This window comes from Salmo trutta, chromosome 3 (genome assembly GCF_901001165.1).
Source record: "Salmo trutta chromosome 3, fSalTru1.1, whole genome shotgun sequence".
NCBI lineage: Eukaryota > Metazoa > Chordata > Actinopteri > Salmoniformes > Salmonidae > Salmo > Salmo trutta.
The window spans coordinates 60317443-60338301 of record NC_042959.1 but is presented as its reverse complement, the minus strand read 5'-3'; the positions used below and the strand labels follow the sequence as shown (position 1 = coordinate 60338301).

General features: G+C 43.5%; 1 protein-coding gene across 5 annotated transcripts in view; it reads left to right on the top strand.

The window, feature by feature from the left end:
* LOC115181910 (t-SNARE domain-containing protein 1) overlaps window positions 1–20859 on the top strand; it is a 167445-nt gene that overhangs the window by 111012 nt on the left and 35574 nt on the right. For all 5 annotated transcript variants that reach the window (XM_029743617.1, XM_029743624.1, XM_029743604.1 and 2 more), the window contains one exon: window positions 1388–1470. In XM_029743617.1, the coding sequence (XP_029599477.1) occupies window positions 1388–1470 (83 nt within the window). The remainder of the gene's footprint in view (window positions 1–1387; window positions 1471–20859) is intronic.

The following is a 20859-nucleotide window of genomic DNA, read 5'->3' as shown; positions in this document are numbered from 1 at the left end:
TACTGTATGCTAAGGTGTAGGGGTGTGAGCGTTTAAACAAAATTGGGATCCTTAACGTTAAGTTATGAAATATCCCTAACCGTAGATGCAGAAAGTAAACATCATAGTGGGTCAATTTCCGTAACAACTAAGAGTGTTGATGTGCGAGGCTCAACTTCTCTGCTGATTTGGTGCACTGGCAACCACGCTGTGAACAGTGTGAAGTGAACCCGTGCACATGCGCAGATACTGTGTGTGAATATCCTAGCCCATTAATTCTTGCAAGCCAAGAAATTGCAGGATACAGCATTCCGTTGCGAGATACTGTACATATTTTGATTGCCGATAGATAGGCCTAGTGCACGGTTCTGACTCTATTTACCTGGTGGCCGACCTGCCTATACTGCGCCCCTCCCCTCTCTCTCCAAGTATAGTAATAGTAGTACAGGTGCAATGCGGACATCAGCACAGCTGCATTGTGAATTCACATTATTATTTTTTGTTTAGTTTTTTTTCTCCCCAATTTTGTGATATCCAATTGGGAGTTAGTCTTGTCCCATCGCTGCAACTCCCGTACAGACTTGAGAGAGGTGAAGGTCAAGAGCCATGTATCCTCCAAAACACGATCCTGCCAAGCCGAAACATGACCCTGGGGCGGCAGGTGGTTAGAGCATTGGGCCAGTAACTGAAAGGTTGCTGGATCGAATCCCCGAGCTGACAAGGTAAAAATCTGTCTTTCTGCCCCTGAACAAGGCAGTTAACCCACTGTTCCTAGGCCGTAAATAAGAATTTGTTCTTGCATGACTTGCCTAGTTAAATAAAGGAAAAATAAAAAAAGCCACACTGCTCGCTTAACCCGGAAGCCAGCTGCACCAATGTGTTGGAGGAAACACTGTACAACTGGCGACTGAAGTCAGTGTGCATGCACCCGGTCTGCCACAAGGAGTCACTAGAGTGCAATGGGACAAGGACATCCTGGCCAGTCAAACCCTCCCCTAACCCGGACGATGCTTCACCGCTTTATGGGTCTCCCGGTTGCAGCCGGCTGTGACACAGCCTGGGATTGAACCCAGGTCTGTAGTGACACCAATGCGATGCAGCGCACTTGGGAGGCCCAAATTCATGTCGAATTGTATACATTTTTCTTGTGAATGTGTGTAAAAAGATGGCCGTTTAAACATTAAGAAAATTGTTCCATTTGTCACATACCTAGTATAGTGACAAAATCCTACTAAGTAGTGGAAGTACCTGTATGTTTCTTCTATTACCACTATAGAATGAAAGAGTGCTTCAACCTGGTAAGAAAAGGTCCTAAACTGGGGGACATGTTGTACTGTGTTGCTACAAAATATATCTGTGTTGCTATGAAGTATAATTGTTATATTTACCATGCTTTATGTCTCTTCAGATAGCATTGAGGACTACATTCAGACCACCACATCCAACGTGGAGTCAGCCAATCAGGAGCTTGCAAAGGCCAGCCATCACCAGGTGCAGTAGTGTCCTCATTTCATTGTCCAGGTTCAGTGACGTGTGTGTGTGTGTGTGTGTGTGTGTGTGTGTGTGTGTGTGTGTGTGTGTGTGTGTGTGTGTGTGTGTGTGTGTGTGTGTGTGCGTCTGTGTACTTACAGGCGGGTGTGCGGTCAGGCGTTTGTCAACTAAATACAGTTCCTGTATATTGTCATGTCTGTGTATTGCTGGTACTGACATTACATTTTAATGGAGAATTTCAGGTGTCATGCTGATACACATCTATTTACAGGATCAGTAGGACAAACATGATTTCAAATAACAGGGTTTGCTATTTCATTACTACTTTATTGCGTTCATTACGATGCTGTGGAAATAACAATAAAGATCACATTTTCATGTCATATTTTATCAGCTTTTGCCGTTTGCTAAATTAATTGGACTGATTCAAACTGTAAAACGGTAGCCTGGAGTCTAATAGGAAAATCAAACAGATATACCAACACTGAACTCCAATTCCATAAACAACTGTTTCTTCCACCAAGATAATGATTATGAGGTTTCAATTTCATTGTACAACTTTATTGACTAAGAACGGAAATACGTTAGTAATGTGCATTAGACGGTAGACTGCAATGAAGTATTACTTGGTTATGATTTCTTTCTGATTTCTTTTGAGTGAGTCTCATTTCCATTTGGTAGCACATTCACAAAATGCCCAAGGTTATTCTTTTTTCCATTTTCCTTGTGTATATTGACTAGTAATTTTATATCATACTTTTCCCCCCTGTCATCCTTGCTTGGATTATATCACAGTAGAGCTTAGAAGTCAGTGTTGGTAGCATAGGCCTGTAGTGTGTAGCCCTCTGGCTATCCTAAATTATATATTGACAAAAGTGTTGTTGGGTTAATAAAAAGGTCACCTTTTCTGTTACTAGTAGTAGATGGCTTCACAACACCCCACACAGTGAGGTTTAATGACCCTGATACTCTGTCTGCAAACGCACACTCGTCATTTAGCGACTTACAGTTCATTCATCTAAAGATAGCTAGGTAGGGCAACCCCATATATCATTCATGCAGTAGTAAGTAGATTTTTCCTCAATAAAGTAGCTATCAGCAAAGTCAGTGCTAGTAGGGGGGTACATGGGAGAACTTGAACACCAGGCAGTCTGCTGTGTTCTGGATAAGTTGCAGGGGTTTGATGGCACAAGCGGGGAGCCCAGTCAACAGCAAGTTGCAATAGTCCAGATGGGAGATGACAAGTGCCTGGATTAGGACCTACGCCACTGCCTATGTGATGTAGGGTTGTACTCTACGGATATAGTAGAACTGAGCCCTGGGGGACACCAGTAGTGAGAGCACATTGTGCAGACAGAGATCCTCTCCACATCACTTGGTAGGAGCAGCCTGCCAGGTAGCATGCAATCCAAGAGTGTGCAAAGCCTGAAATTCCCAGCCCTGAGAGGGTGGAGAGAAGGATATGATTGTTCATCATCTCGAATTCAGCGGATAGATCTAGGAGGATGAGAACAGAGGAGAGAGAGTCAGCTTTGGCTGTGCGGAGAGCCTCTATGACACAGAGGAGAGCAGTGTGAGTGACCCGTCTTGAAGCCTGACTGGTTAGTGTCAAGAAAACCGTTCTGAGAGAGCTAGCAAGAGAGTTGGTCAGAGACAGCACGGTCAAATGTTTTGGAAAGAAAATAAATACCGTACTGTAGTTTTTGACATCAGAGGGATAGTGTTGGTTTCCTGAGTCAAAGGTGACGAGGCCAGTGGTCAGGAATGGGAGAAGGGTATGGAGGAGGGAATGTTGTTGAGCAGGCAGGATTGTATCTGGAGAAAGAGGTCAAGGCTTAGTGTAGTTCTGTGTGAGTGGGACAAGTGGACTAAATAGACTGAGTAAATGAGGAGCGGATGTCGTCAACCTTCTTTTCTAAGTGATTGACCAAGTCGTTCGCAGAGAAGGAGGGGGGGGGGTGGAGGATAAGGTGGGAGGAGAAGGTTGAAAATAATTTCCTAGAGCCAGAAGCTTGAAATTGAGAGTGATTGAAAGTGGCTTTATCCGCGGATACAGAGGAAGAGAAGGTATAGAGGAGGGAGTGAAAGGATAATAGGTCCTCCGGAAGTTTTCCTCCTTTTTTGCTCAGATGCCCGCAGCCCTGTTCTGTAATTCCGCAGTTAGTCATTCAGCCACGGAGCAGGAGGGGAGTGCCGAGCTGGCAGGGAGGAAAGGAGACATTGAGAGTCATAGGATGTGGAAAGCGGGGAGAGTAGGGTCATAGAGGCAGAATCAGGAAACAGGAGTGAGAAGGATTTAGCAGAAGGGAGAGATGACAGGGTAGAAGAGGAGAGAGTAGAGCAGGGTTCCCCAACTGGCGGCCCGCAGGCCAAATCTGGTCCGCCAGCAATGTTATTTAGCCCCCCAAACCCCCCCCCCCAAATTCATTATTCATTTCATTTAAAAAGCAATATAACAAAAATAAAATAAATAGGTGAACAGTACCTGGTGCTGAAAATATTGTAATTAATTTCAACAATAATCTTAATTTTAATTTGACTTTACAAATAACAAGAGGGCTTAATTGGAGTCTATTTCTTCCGAGCCTAGGCCTATATAAAATAACTTAGCCTACCTCAGCCGGTTATGAGGCTTAACAGCATCATTCACAACAACAAAAATATATACTGCTCAAAAAAATAAAGGGAACACTTAAACAACACATCCTAGATCTGAATGAAAGAAATAATCTTATTAAATACTTTTTTCATTACATAGTTGAATGTGCTGACAACAAAATCACACAAAAATAATCAATGGAAATCCAATTTATCAACCCATGGAGGTCTGGATTTGGAGTCACACTCAAAATTAAAGTGGAAAACCACACTACAGGCTGATCCAACTTTGATGTAATGTCCTTAAAACAAGTCAAAATGAGGCTCAGTAGTGTGTGTGTGTGGCCTCCATGTGCCTGTATGACCTCCCTACAACGCCTGATGAGGTGGCGGATGGTCTCCTGAGGGATCTCCTCCCAGACCTGGACTAAAGCATCCGCCAACTCCTGGACAGTCTGTGGTGCAACGTGGCGTTGGTGGATGGAGCGAGACACGATGTCCCAGATGTGCTCGGGGAACGGGGGGGCCAGTCCATAGCATCAATGCCTTCCTCTTGCAGGAACTGCTGACACACTCCAGCCACATGAGGTCTAGCATTGTCTTGCATTAGGAGGAACCCAGGGCCAACCGCACCAGCATATGGTCTCACAAGGGGTCTAAGGATCTCATCTCGGTACCTAATGGCAGTCAGGCTACCTCTGGTGAGCACATGGAGGGCTGTGCGGCCCCCCAAAGAAATGCCACCCCACACCATGACTGACCCACCGCCAAACCGGTCATGCTGGAGGATGTTGCAGGCAGCAGAACGTTCTCCACGGCGTCTCCAGACTGTCACGTCTGTCACGTGTTCAGTGTGAACCTGCTTTCATCTGTGAAGAGCAAAGGGCGCCAGTGGCGAATTTGCCAATCTTGGTGTTCTGTGACAAATGCCAAACGTCCTGCACGGTGTTGGGCTGTAAGCACAACCCCCACCTGTGGATGTCGGGCCCTCATACCACCCTCATGGAGTCTGTTTCTGACTGTTTGAGCAGACACATGCACATTTGTGGCCTGCTGGAGGTCATTTTGCAGGGCTCTGGCAGTGCTTCTCCTGCTCTTCCTTGCACAAAGGCGGAGGTAGCGGTCCTGCTGCTGGGTTGTTGCCCTCCTACGGCCTCCTCCACATCTCCTGATGTACTGGCCTGTCTCCTGGTAGCGCCTCCATGCTCTGGACACTACGCTGACAGACACAGCAAACCTTCTTGCCACAGCTCGCATTGATGTGCCATCCTGGATGAGCTGCACTACCTGAGCCACTTGTGTGGGTTGTTGACTTCGTCTCATGCTACCACTAGAGTGAAGCACCGTCAGCATTCAAAAATGACCAAAACATCAGCTAGGAAGCATAGGAACTGAGAAGTGGTCTGTGGTCCCCACCTGCAGAACCACTCCTTTATTGGGGGTGTCTTGCTAATTGCCTATAATTTCCACCTGTTGTCTATTCCATTTGCACAACAGCATGTGAAATGTATTGTCAATCAGTGTTGCTTCCTAAGTGGACAGTTTGATTTCACAGAAGTGTGATTGACTTGGAGTTACATTGTGTTGTTTAAGTGTTCCCTTTATTTTTTTGAGCAGTGTATGTGGGATGTTTTTTATTAGGCCTATTTACAATTGCAACTGGCCAAAACTGTAGCATCCTAAATAAAACAGGCGACGTCTGTATCTGAATGTCTGTATCGGTATAGCCTGCTCCTGTAACAACAGAACAAACAGAGAATACTGTCAGCTCGAGACCTAAATTTCCCTGGATAAGCACTCAAAATAATGTTAGTATTTACTAATTAAAGTCATATAGGCCACTATATGCAGGCGACTTACTTACTCAATGGGAAAAGTAGCATATCCTCTTGGACACGATCTTGTGGATGTCGCGTGAGATGGATGTGATTTTGATGCGCAGCCATTCCCCGATTGACTTACACTAAGTTTTACAACACCTACTCATTCAAGGGTTTTTCTTTATTTTTACTAATTTCTACATTGTAGAATAATAGTGAATACATCAAATCTATGAAATAACACATATGGAATTATGTAGTAACCAAAAAAGTGTTAAACAAATCAAAATGTATTTTATATTTCAGATTCTTCAAATAGCCACCGTTTGCCTTGATGACAGCTTTGCACACTCTTGGCATTCTCTCAACCAGCTTCATGAAGGTAGTCACCTGGAATGCATTTCAATTAACAGGTGTGCCTTGTTAAAAGTTCATTTGTGGAATATCTTTCCTTCTTAATTATTTGAGCCAATCAGTTGTGTTTTGACATGGTAGGGGTGGTATACAGAAGATAGCCCTATTTGGTAGGAAAACAGGTCTGTATTATGGCAAGAACAGCTTAAATAAGAAAATAGAAATGACAGTCCATCATTACTTTAAGACATGAAGGTCAGTCAATCAGGAACATTTCAAGAACTTTGAAATATTCTTCAAGTGCAGTTGCAAAAACCATTAAGCGCTATGATGAAACTGGCTCTCATGAGGACCGCCACAGGAATGGAAGACCCATAGTTCCCTCTGCTGCAGAGGATAAGTTCATTAGAGTTACCAGCCTCAGAAATTGCAACCCAAATAAATGCTTCACAGAGTTCAAGTAACAGACATCTCAACATCAACTGTTCAGAGGAGACTGTGTGAATCAGGCCTTCATGGTCGAATTGCTGCAAAGAAACCACTACTAATCACCAATAGGAGGAAGAGACTTGCTTGGGCCAAGATACACGAGCAATGGACATTAGACTGGTGGAAATCTGTCCTTTGGTCTGGAGTCCAAATTGGATATTTTTGGTTCCAACTGTCGTGTCTTTGTGAGACCCGGTTTAGCTGAACGGATGATTCCGCATGTGAATTTCTCACCGTAAAGCATGGAGGAGGAGGTGTTATGATGTGGGGTGCTTTGTTGGTGACACTGTCTATGATTTATTTAGAATTCAAGGCACACTTAACAAGCACGGTTACCACAGTATTCTGCAGCGATACGCCATCTCATCTGGTTTGGGCTTAGAGGGACTGTCATTTGTTTTTCAACAGGACAATAACCTCCAGGCTGTGTAAGGGTTATTTGACCAGGAAAGAGAGTGATGGAGTGCTGCATCAGATGACCTGGCCTCCACAATCCCCCACCTAAAACAAATTGAGATGGTTTGGGATGAGTCGGACCGCAGAGTGAAGGAAAAGCAGCCAACAAGTGCTCAGCATATGTGGGAACTCCTTCAAGACTGTTGGAAAAGCATTACAGGTGAAGCTGGTTGAGAGAATGCCAAGAGTGTGCAAAGCTGTCATCAAGGCAAAGGGTGGCTATTTGACGAATCTCAAATATATATATATATATATTTTAAATTTAACACATCATTCCATATGTGTTATTTGATAGTTTTGATGTCTTCACTATTATTCTACAATGTAGAAAATAGTCAAAATAAAGAAAAACCCTTGAATGAGTAGGTTTTCTAAAACTTTTGACTGGTAGTGTATGTGAAAGCAAGTTCCAGTCGTGAATCTATACTGCGTTCATAGAGGAAAATGAGGACACGCAGGTGTAAGTCGATCCAACCACTGTTAGCACATAAAATGCAAGTTTCTTTATTCTGCTGTATTCCTCTGAGCATGCCACCCAAAGTGCACACAAGGACTCGGCACTCCTGAGTGCATCCCTGAGATGGCTCGATGTCTGGAATTCAAAAAGCTCAGTTTGAATTGGAGCCTCATCCAGCAAGGGTATCATTTTCTTAGCAAGGGAGAAGAATTCTCCACCTGGGCTGACTGTGAGAAGATCACGTACAAACACAATTACATTTTAGTCAATGATATCCTTGGACATGCTGTAGTCTTCAAATCTTGTGGAGAAGTTGTCTGGTCCCTCTGCCTGTCGTTCTTCAGTGTGCTGAAGTGCATTAGCCTTCCAGATGACAAGTCCAAATCAAACAACTCAAGCTTCCTAGTAAAGGCCTCAAGTTTTTCCACCATGCCCATGACTGTTTTCTCTCTTCCTTGTAACTGCAGATTTAACCCATTTAAGTGACAGAATTCATTATGCCATTGTCACTGAGTTTATTATGGGCTAATCAGATGTGTTAAATATTTTGTTGAATTTGTAGTGTCAGCCAATTAATTGTGCTAATATTATATACTAATTATGTTCTAGCCCGCCAACTATTAGCTCAGAAAACCTAGTTAACAAACCCTGGAGTAGAGGGATACAGAGAGCGAAGATTGCGACCACTTACCTTCTGGGTAGGGTTGGAAGAAAGGGAGACAGAAAAGGAAACAAAGTAGTTATTAGAGACCTGGATGGGGATTGCAGTGAGATCAGTAGGCGAACAACATCTAGTAAAGTTGAGGTCAAGCGAATTGCATGCCTTGTGAGTAAGTGGGAGGGGACTGGGAAAGAGTAAGGTCAAATGAGGAAGTGGAAAGAAAGAGGTTTAAAGAAATGAATCGAAGGCAGACGTCAGGAGGTTGAAGTTGCCCAGTACACTGAGTGGTGAGCCACCGTCAGGAAATTAACTTATCAAGATGTCAACCTCATTGAGGAGCTCTCTAAGGGTACCTGGTGGGCGATAGATGACAACAATGTTAAGCTTGAGTGGACAAGTGACAGTGACAGCATGGAATTCAAATGAGGACATGGACAGGTGAGTGAGGGAGAAAATATAACATCTCCACCTAGAATGGGTGCCCCTGTGCCATCACCGTGATGACCAGATGCTCTCAGATTATGAGAGAACACATAGTCAGATGAAGAGAGAGCAGCTGGAGTAGCAGTGTTCTCTGGGGTGATCCATGTCTCTGTCAGGGCCAGCATAGGCTGAGATGAACTTGACGTTCTTGACTGCAGATTGGCAGTTCCAAATGCTGCCGGCGACCAGGAATTCCACATGGGTTGTGCTCACACTTTACACTTAAAGGGTGGAGAGCATCTGTAAAACATACAGTGAGAGGAGCGAACAGGTATAGAAAACACACATAGTTGACAAAGCTACAATAGAGAAAAATGAGATCATCTGAAAATAACTAGGTAAGATACTCAAGTAAGAGACTTCCTCTCTTTCCTTCATCAAGCAACTCCGCAGAACAACTCCGCAGAACCGTCTTTGTTTCGCCAACAAAACCGCTGACAGAGCTGCCGCTGAAAAACAGGGGAGACTGAAGTACTAACACCAATTGCTAATTGGAGGTGTAGCCACTATCCCTCCAATACAGCCGCTGATTACAAAACAACAACAATCACAAATTGCCCTGCCCCTTAAACCTGGCTGATGTGTCAACAATCAGCTGCAAGTTATGAGCAGTCAGCAGTTCACACACCAAGTAGGCTACTGGGAAAGTAGATGGCCCTATCCATCTTAAGTACTGTCTATCTATCTATCTATCTATCTATCTATCTATCTATCTATCTATCTATCTATCTATCTATCTATCTATCTAAAAGACATCAACAGATTAAGACAAAAAGTATAATTATCACTCCTGGAGATAGCAGGAGTCCTCTGTCTATAGACTGAAGCACATATGCACACATGCATAAACACACACACATTTGAGCTGATGTGCTGTATCATACTTTTTCAGTTTACTGTACTTAATTGTATATCTATGGCATGAATATCACTGTCCTACTTAGTGATTTGTTGTCAACAGCAGCCGACCCTCTTCCTAAATCATTATCTCTCTAATGGCATTTCTTTGACTTTTTCCTCTCTCTCATATCTACTACCGTACACACACATAGATTACCAACATGCAATGTCAGGGATTTATCTGCTTGTTTCAGAAAGGTGCTTTTATACATTTATTTTATTGGATGGATCTAACAACACCTGAATAACTTACACAGTTGCTCTTCCTGAATAACTTACACAGTTGCTCTTCCTGAATAACTTACACAGTTGCTCTTCCTGAATAACTTACAGTTATTTTTATATTGTTAGTTTATCTAAAGTCTAATAGAATATTGTGCATGTACACCATAAGAAATACCCTGCTGTTGAAAAAAGGTCCCATATTACTGTAATATATCCCAAAAACCAATACCATCTTTGTGTAGGGTCAGAACACTGTTCACAGATCTACGCTGGCATTTAGATTTTTCTGTTGGATTACTAAAGTATATACACGTCATATTACTTTACCCCCAAAGTTTTGTGAGAGTTGCTCTCCTTCCTACAGGCTTTTTTTTCTGTTTCATTCTGTCCCTATTGCTGCTCTACAAGTGAGCGAGTGAGTGAGCAAATGAGCGAGTGCGCACAGCTTTCCCATTAATTGTCATTTCATTATCTCAAGGAGAGCTGAGCCGTGACCAAGCTCACGTTGAGCAATTTAGCTCTCCGCCAATCCACACGGCTGTTTCTAGTCTAGAGGAAGAGAGAGGGGAGAAGAAGAGAGGCACTGTGCAGGGGGCAATATAAAGAGTGGTAGGGAGGAAAAGAGATTGAAGGAGAGAAACAAGAGAGAAAGAGACTGTTGAGGAGGAGGGAGATATACAGAGAGTGGGAGAGTGAATGAGAGAGAGAAGATGAGTAAGAGAGAGAAGGAGAGCAAGAAAGAGACTTGAGGAGAAGGGAAAGATACAGAGAGAGAAAAAGAGAGAGTGTGAGAAAAAGAGAGAGTGTGAGTGAGAGAGAGAGAGAGAGAGAGAGAGAGAGAGAGACACAGAGACATACAAATGGCAGAAAGTCAAGGGCACAGTTCCATGAACTCAGTCAAACAGCACCAATGGTCAATTAAAAGGGGATGACATTTTAGTCCATGGCCCATCATGTCAGACGGCTTTACACTGAAAATAAATTTAATCTATAATCCATTAGCCTCAGGCAGATTACTCCTCTCACATGAAGACTCCTCAAGTTACAACACTGATATTGTATCTCAGCCCCATCCATGTCCAACAGCCTGAGATTAGCTGTGATTGTTCATTACTATGTAACGATGCTATTATATTATACAGCCTCCATGTCACTAGTGAAACATAGCTGTTTTATTATGTGTTGAATAATGGTTTAATATAGACTCATTCAAGAGACACTTCTGTTAGTGTTGCATTTCATTTCAAATGTCTCAGTTTGCCATTAGATTAAGTTGATTATGGGGAATGTGTTTAATGATTTACGAATTAGCAAACTCAATATGCATAATGATTAATTGAGAGGCAATGACTCACTTGATTGGTGGTTAACATTATTACATCACAGGACGTCACAGTCTCTGTTTGAAACTCGTCAGCTGCCTTTATGATCAATATGACATATTTCCCCTATCATGCTAATTCAGATGGTTTGTTGAGAGAGAGAGAGAGAGAGAGAGAGAGAGAGAGAGAGAGAGAGAGAGAGAGAGAGAGAGAGAGAGAGAGAGAGAGAGAGAGAGAGAGAGAGAGAGAGAGAGAGAGAGAGAGAGAGAGAGAGAGAGAGAGAGAGAGAGAGAGAGAGAGAGAGAGAGAGAGAGAGAGAGAGAGAGAGAGAGAGAGAGAGAGAGAGAGAGAGAGAGAGAGAGAGAGAGAGAGAGAGAGAGAGAGAGAGAGAGAGAGAGACTGTGTTTCTCATGTATCTGTGTTTCTCATGTATCTGTGTTTCTCATGTATCTGTGTTTCTCATGTATCTGTGTCTATGAAATGGGCTTATTTTGGAAGACAAACACATCGGATGTACGTTACATGAATATGTATAGAGCATGTTTTCCCTAGTCAGAGTCATATAATGGAAATAATGGAAAGTTTTAAAGCACCAAGTAGAATTTTGCTTTCAACTCCAATTCTGAAGTTTTCACGGATGGATAGAGACGGGGAGGATGTTGAATTGTTGTTCAAGTAGAGAACTGACCTTCTGGGGAAATTATTGTCAAAGAACTATATAAAGGACAGACCTGCTGCACCTTCTTTCCTGCTCCAAGACTAAAAGCATCAACAGATAAGTATGTTGACTGTCTGTCTGCCCAGAGATATTTCCTCTGTGGACGTTTTAGTGTGTGTTGACCTTGTATCAAATTGTATTGGTCACATACACATACTCTATGTTATTACGGGTGTAGCGAAATGCTTATGTTCCTAGCTTCAAAAGTGCAGTAATACGTAAGAATACAAAACAATACATGCAAATAAAATAAAATTGTATTAATTCATAAATATAGACATGTTAGAACAAGCAGTGTCAGAGAGCTGAATATAAATATACACTGAGTGTTCAAAACATTAGGAACACCTTCCTGACATTGAGTTGCACCCCCCTTTGCCCTCAGAACAGCCTCAATTCGTCGGGGCATGGACACTACAAGGTGTTCCAAAGCGTTCCATAGGGATGCTGGCCCATGTTGACTCCAATGCTTCCCACAGTTGTGTCAAGTTGGCTGGATGTCCCTTGGGTGGTGGACCATTCATGATACACATGGGAAACTGTTGAGCGTGAAAAACACAGCAGTGTTGCAGTTCTTGACACACTCAAACCAGTGCGCCTGGCACCTACTACCATAACCCGTTCAATGGCACTTAAATTCACCCTCTGAATGGCACACATACACAATCCATGTCTCAATTGTCTCATGGCTTAAAATCCTTCTTTAACCTGTCTCCTCCCCTTCATCTAAACTGATTGAAGTGGATTTAACAAGTGACATCAATAAGGGATGATACTCATCTGGATTCACCTGGTCAGTCTATGTCAATGTTTTGTACACTCAGTGTATATTACCTGATGGTGTGTATAGACATTATGGACAGTATATGAATAGAAAAGGTGTGTACAGCAGTAGTTATATAGAATGAGCCTTGACTAGAATGCAGTATATACATATGAAGTGGGTAAAACAGTATGTAAATATTATTAAAGTGACCAGTGTTCAATGACTATGTACATAGGGCAGCAGTCTCCAAGGTGCAGGGTAGAGTACCGAGTGGTAGCCGGCTGGTGAGAGTGACTAATGTTCAGGGCAGGGTACTGGGTGGAGGCCGGGTAGAAGCGGTTTTTCAGTCTCTCGGTCCCAGCATTGATGCACTTGTACTGTCTCCGCCTTCTAGATGGTAGGGGGGAGAACAGGCCGTTGCTTGGGTGGTTGAAGTCCTTGATGATCTTCAAGGCCTTCCAGGGTCATAGTGTGCTGTAGATGTCCTGGAGGGTAGGCAGTGTGTCCCTGGTGATGCGTTGGGCTGACCGCACCACCCTCTGGAGAGCCCTGCGTTTGCGGGCGGTGCAGTTGCCGTACCAAGCGGTGATACAGCCCGACAGGATGCTCACAATGGTGCATCTGTAGAAGTTTGTGAGTTTGTCTTAGCAGCCAAGCCAAATTTCTTCAGCCTCTTGTTTATTCTGTATACCGGGGTATTTAGAAATAGCCACTGGGTGGTCTTTCAATACCGCAAATACTGCTGAAACTATTTATTTGAAGTTTTCAAATAGATTTTAATATTTGTAGCAATTTTTTTAAGTAAATACCTGCGGTCAACTTGTGCAATGCTTCAGGAGATAAAGTAGATTCTGTTCTTATTTCACTTGTCACAATATTTTACATTATGAAGCTTGCTTAGTTCCCCAGCACAGGTGAGCCAGTCACGTGTTTTTTTGTAAATAGCACAATAGGAGAAAGCGGTAGCAGGTGAGTCCAGCTGGGTATTGACAGGGGTCACATTTTATATTGAAAGTCAGTGGTTTTTTTCATCAATAAAGTGATCAGGGACGTGCAACTATAATTTTCCTTCACAGAAAATACATTAGCGCAACACATTCGGCATAAAATAGCTTCATTTTCATCAGTTGACAACAGAAGTGCAACGCTATTTGGATGGCAGCCACAAGAACTAAATGAGCTTACAATGAAAAAGCAAAAACAATGCATGGCCATCATATTTCTAATGTTCAGGCCAATCATAGAAAGAATGAAGCCAGCTACATTTCCTAATGTTTTGTTTTTTTGCATAATTTTGCATTTTACTGGAAAAATCATTCTCATCTGAAGCACAAAATTAGTTTTAGATCTGTGAATAAAAACAAAGCAAGATATTTCTTATGCTTTTTATATTTTTTTACTGCGTGAAAAACTATGCGTGAACACGACCCCTAGATTAGCTTACTATCTCAGTAAGTGGCTAAATAAATAAGGTGACAGATCATCATATTATGTTAGCTTTCTGTCATGTTTGAGAAGTCCAAGCCATTGGATTAGTTATTTGTACAGCTGCCACTTCTATCTTTATTTCCTTGTGTTTTTTCTAGTCTCTGTTCTTGGCCCATCAGTCAGCTCCTACCCCCTCTTCTCCAAGCAGAGGAGGCAGGCCCATTGCCCTAGCCACTTCAGACTCCACACTGGAGAGCCAGTACTGCATGCGTAAAAACATTCGCTTGTAAATGTCCAAACTCCCCAAACATGACATTCAGTAGCTCCTACCTACAGTGAGGGAAAAACGTATTTGATCCCCTGCTGATTTTGTACGTTTGCCCACTGACAGAGAAATTATCAGTCTATCATTTTAATGGTAGGTTTATTTGAACAGTGAGAGACAGAATAACAACACAAAAATCCAGAAAAACTCATGTCAAAAATGTGAAAAATGATTTGCATTTTAATGAGGGAAATAAGTATTTGACCCCCTCTCAATCAGAAAGATTTCTGGCTCCCAGGTGTCTTTTATACAGGTAATGAGCTGAGATTTGGAGCACACTCTTAAAGGGAGTGCTCCTAATCTCAGTTTGTTACCTGTATAAAAGACACCTGGCCACAGAAGCAATCAATCAATCAGATTCCAAACTCTCCACCATGGCCAAGACCAAAGAGCTCTCCAAGGATATCAGGGACAAGATTGTAGACCTACACAAGGTTGGAATGGGCTACAAGACCATCACCAAGCAGCTTGGTGAGAAGGTGACAACAGTTGGTGCGATTATTCGCAAATGGAAGAAACACAAAAGAACTGTCAATCTCCCTCGGCCTGGAGCTCCATGCAAGATCTCACCTCGTGGAGTTGCAATGCTCATGAGAACGGCCGTGAAGGACTGAAATCCTGCAGCGCCCGCATGGTCCTCCTGCTCAAGAAAGCACTTATACATGTCCGTCTGAAGTTTGCCAATGAACATCTGAATGATTCAGAGGACAACTGGGGGAAAGTGTTGTGATCAAATGACACCAAAATGGAGCTCTTTGGCATCAACTCAACTCGCCGTGTTTGGAGGAGGAGGAATGCTGCTTATGACCCCAAGAACAGCATCCCCACCGTCAAACATGGAGGTGGAAAAATTATGCTTTGTGGGTGTTTTTCTACTAAGGGGACAGGACAACTTCACCGCATCAAAGGGACGATGGACGGGGCCGTGTACCGTCAAATCTTGGGTGAGAACCTCCTTCCCTCAGCCAGGGCATTGAAAATGGATCGTGGATGGGTATTCCAGCATGACAATGACCCAAAACACACGGCCAAGGCAACAAAGGAGTGGCTCAAGAAGAAGCACATTAAGGTCCTGGAGTGGCCTAGCCAGTCTCCAGACCTTAATCTGGAGACTTAATCTGGAGACCTTAATCCCATAGAAAATCTGTGGGGGGAGCTGAAGGTTCGAGTTACCAAACGTCAGCCTCGAAACGTTAATGACTTGGAGAAGATCTGCAAAGAGGAGTGGGACAAAATCCCTCCTGAGATGTGTGCAAACCTGGTAGCCAACTACAAGAAACGTCTGACCTCTGTGATTGCCAACAAGGGTATTGCTGCCAAGTACTAAGTCATGTTTTGCAGAGGGGTCAAATACTTATTTCCCTCATTAAAATGCAAATCATTTTTCACATTTTTGACATGAGTTTTTCTGGATTTTTGTGTTGTTATTCTGTCTCTCACTGTTCAAATAAACCTACCATTAAAATGATAGACTGATAATTTCTCTGTCAGTGGGCAAACGTACAAAATCAGCAGGGGATCAAATACGTTTTTCCCTCACTGTAGGTAGGAGCTACTGAATGTCATGTTTGGGGAGTTTGGACATTTACAAGCGAATGTTTTTACGCATGCAGTACTGGCTCTCCAGTGTGGAGTCTGAAGTGGCTAGGGCAATGGGCCTGCCTCCTCTGCTTGGAGAAGAGGGGGTAGGAGCTGACTGATGGGCCAAGAACAGAGACTAGAAAAAACACAAGGAAATAAAGATAGAAGTGGCAGCTGTACAAATAACTAATCCAATGGCTTGGACTTCTCAAACATGACAGAAAGCTAACATAATATGATGATCTGTCACCTTATTTATTTAGCCACTTACTGAGATAGTAAGCTAATCTAGGGGTCGTGTTCACGCATAGTTTTTCACGCAGTAAAAAAATATAAAAAGCATAAGAAATATCTTGCTTTGTTTTTATTCACAGATCTAAAACTAATTTTGTGCTTCAGATGAGAATGATTTTTTCCAGTAAAATGCAAAATTATGCAAAAAAACAAAACATTAGGAAATGTAGCTGGCTTCATTCTTTCTATGATTGGCCTGAACATTAGAAATATGATGGCCATGCATTGTTTTTGCTTTTTCATTGTAAGCTCATTTAGTTCTTGTGGCTGCCATCCAAATAGCGTTGCACTTCTGTTGTCAACTGATGAAAATGAAGCTATTTTATGCCGAATGTGTTGCGCTAATGTATTTTCTGTGAAGGAAAATTATAGTTGCACGTCCCTGATCACTTTATTGATGAAAAAAACCACTGACTTTCAATATAAAATGTGACCCCTGTCAATACCCAGCTGGACTCACCTGCTACCGCTTTCTCCTATTGTGCTATTTACAAACAAACACGTGACTGGCTCACCTGTGCTGGGGAACTAAGCAAGCTTCATAATGTAAAATATTGTGACAAGTGAAATAAGAACGCAATCTACTTTATCTCCTGAAGCATTGCACAAGTTGACCGCAGGTATTTACTTAAAAAAATTGCTACAAATATTAAAATCTATTTGAAAACATCAAATAAATAGTTTCAGCAGTATTTGCGGTATTGAAAGACCACCCAGTGGCTATTTCTAAATACCCCGGTATACAGAATAAACAGGAGGCTGAAGAAATTTGGCTTGGCTGCTAAGACCCTCACAAACTTCTACAGATGCACCATTGTGAGCATCCTGTCGGGCTGTATCACCGCTTGGTACGGCAACTGCACCGCCCGCAAACGCAGGGCTCTCCAGAGGGTGGTGCGGTCAGCCCAACGCGTCACCAGGGACACACTGCTTACCCTCCAGGACATCTACAGCACACTATGACCCTGGAAGGCCTTGAAGATCATCAAGGACTTCAACCACCCAAGCAACGGCCTGTTCTCCCCCCTACCATCTAGAAGGCGGAGACAGTACAAGTGCATCAATGCTGGGACCGAGAGACTGAAAAACCGCTTCTACCCGGCCTCCACCCAGTACCCTGCCCTGAACATTAGTCACTCTCACCAGCCGGCTACCACTCGGTACTCTACCCTGCACCTTGGAGACTGCTGCCCTATGTACATAGTCATTGAACACTGGTCACTTTAATAATATTTACATACTGTTTTACCCACTTCATATGTATATACTGCATTCTAGTCAAGGCTCATTCTATATAACTACTGCTGTACACACCTTTTCTATTCATATACTGTCCATAATGTCTATACACACCATCAGGTAATATACACTGAGTGTACAAAACATTGACATAGACTGACCAGGTGAATCCAGATGAGTATCATCCCTTATTGATGTCACTTGTTAAATCCACTTCAATCAGTTTAGATGAAGGGGAGGAGACAGGTTAAAGAAGGATTTTAAGCCATGAGACAATTGAGACATGGATTCATAGACACAGATACATGGGAAACACAGATGCATGAGAAACACAGATACATAAGAAACACAGCCAGTGTGCAGCTGGGCTAAAGTTAGTGGTGCTGTCTGAGGTGATGCAGGGACAGGGATGGGGACAGGGAGAGGTTTGTGCTACTGTATGAGATGATTCAGGGACAGGGATGAGGACAGGGACAGGGAGAGGTTTGTGGTGCTGTCTGAGGCGATGCAGGGACAGAGACCGGGATGGGGACAGGGAGAGGTTTGTGGTGCTGTCTGAGGCGATGCAGGGACAGGGACCGGGATGGGGACAGGGAGAGGTTTGTGCTGCTGTCTGAGGCGATGCAAGGACCGAGAAAGGGACCGGGACAAGGACAGGGAGAGGTTTGTGGTGCTGTCTGAGACAATGCAGGGACCGGGACTGGGACAGCGATGTGGACAGGGAGAGGTTTGTGGTGCTGTCTGAGGCGATGCAGGGATGGTGACAGGGAGAGGTTTGTGGTGCTGTCTGAGGCAATACAGGGACGGGGAGAGGTTTGTGGTGCTGTCTGAGGCAATACAGGGACGGGGACAGGCAGGGGTTTGTGGTGCAGTCAGAGGCGTTGCAGGAACAGGGATGGGGACGGGGACAGGGAGAGGTTTGTGGTGCAGTCTGAGGCAATGCAGGGACAGGGATGCGGACGGGGACAGGCAGGGTTTGTGGTGCAGTCTGAGGTGATGCAGGGACAGGGATGCGGACAGGGACAGGCAGGGAGCCTGTCACAGTAGCAGGTCCACTGAGGGTCCCAGGACTGGCCGGGAGTGTTTGCTACTCCTTTTATATATCATTATCAGGGTTGACTGGGAATTTGATTGTACACATTTCACATAATCCCATTACAAAGGAGGCAGCGTGTTTTCCTCTTCCATATGCGATACAGGAGGAAAAATATTATGTCAGTGGTCATTGCGTGACATTATTATTGTATTATTAAGACATTTCTAATGTCACACATAAGGTAAATAGCTTTCCCCTCCCAGAAACTCAATGTGAGATTGTCTATCTGTATGAGAGAAATGGTGATGAGTTTGGAGCGTGCTGGCACACGGTCTGACATGACTTGCAGCTGGTAATAACCGCGGTGAGGATCATCTTGGACTGTGAGGATGCAGTGTAGCAGCCTCATGCTTCCCATACCCTGAGGCAGTACACACTGTCCCTGGCATGGTTGTGAAATGCATCAACACCTTTAGATGGCAATATGCTTGGGAAATGTACACATACCTGGCGCCACATCGTCATGTTTGGGGACATGAAACAATGTTAAAGTATAGCTAGAAAAATATGTTAACATTTTGGCATTTGTGACCATTTCCAAACGTATCCTCACCATGAGACCAAGCTTTCTTCAGCAGAGCTCTTACTCCGCTCCTCTGACTTTGGCTCTGAGATTAACTGAGTGGATTCAAGGTGCCACATATTGTATAAAGCTCATTTCTCTTTCAGCCCCTCTCTAGCTCATTCTAACCCAGCTGACCCTTGTCCTTGACCAGACCTTTATGCTGACAAAGGGGATTTCTTAGAACCTTGCCATGACAATGACAACACTGAGACTGAAAGGATCAGGGGTGAGAGCCAGCGGGAACGGGAGTGCATGGGCAAGCGACAGAGAGAGAAAGAGAGGGAGATGGGGACATATGCAGCAATGCAAGAATCGACCAAATGCTTGAGGTTAAGGTTTGTCCTGTTCCGGGTCATTCAGACTGAGCAGAATATAACAGGGGAGATCCTCTCTAGTCCTCTCCTCCCCTCTCCCCCTCCAGGGGACTGCAGTGTACAAGGTCATCAACCACAGGCCTACAGGACACACTCTCCTGGGGATTAGGAAATTAGTGATAAGAGCATTTCTTCCTTTTCTCAGTTCTGTCTCAGTCCCCCCCACCCTGCTCTCTGTGTGTCTCCCTCTCCCATCTCTCTCTCACTGCCCTGTGGCTGGAGAATTCAGGTTTAAAAATACTGCAACAGTTCCTTTGTTATAGTAAACCATTTTTCCCTCTCTACCTTATTTATTTTTCTGTTCTCCCTAAATAACAGTGGAATAGGGACGAGAGAGAGAGACTGCACTGTGCGACTGCTGTGTTCAAGTAGGGAGAAGGAGAGAGGATGGGAGAGAAAGTTTATAAGGCACAGTTTATAAGGAAATGTGAGAGAGAAGCCGGGGAATCTGTGGTGGCCAGCTGCAAGAGAGGAGATAGCGGAGAAAGGCTTTTAATTCTCAATCCCCACAGAGCCTTTGAAAATTACCAATCTTCTTATCACAGACGCAGGGCTGCTTATGCAAATTGTTGTGGAGTGGAACGTTTAAACTGAAAATTACTCGACAGCAGTTTTTTTTCTCTCTCTCTCTCTCTCTCTCTCGCTCTCTCTCTCTTTTTCCACATAGAAAGCCTGTTTTGAGTCTCAGAAGATGAATTGCTTTGAAGCGAGTCAGGATTTAAAGACTCCAGCCCCAGCTCTGGTCTAATGCAGCCGCTCTCACTGCCTTTGTAGCGGAGAAACGGGGAGGAAAAAAGAGAAAGAAAAAGCATTTGAAAACAACATTCTGGTCTCCCCTCTCTGCTCTGACACATCACCCATTGCCTGAGGAGGCTAGGAGCCAGGGAAATATATAAATATCTCTAACCCCTGTTCTCAATTCTAGTTATTTACATTTCTATTTATTTGCCAAAGTTGAGGTTCTTTTTCATTCATTTAAAAAAATATTTTTTTTTTTTACTATACATTGAGATTAATGAACATGAGAGGATAACACAGCTTGTGTTCTATGCGGGAAGTCTCTTGAAGCATTTCAAGTTTTAAATTACACCACAGGCGAAGGAAAATGGTGTTGTTTCTGTGTTCTGTGATCTGACACTACTGGCTCTTAATGGTTTCTCTCATAATTAACCACCAAGCACTTGACCAAACTCAAATCAAGTCTTCATGACAAGTTATTTCTGAAAAAACATTCTGAT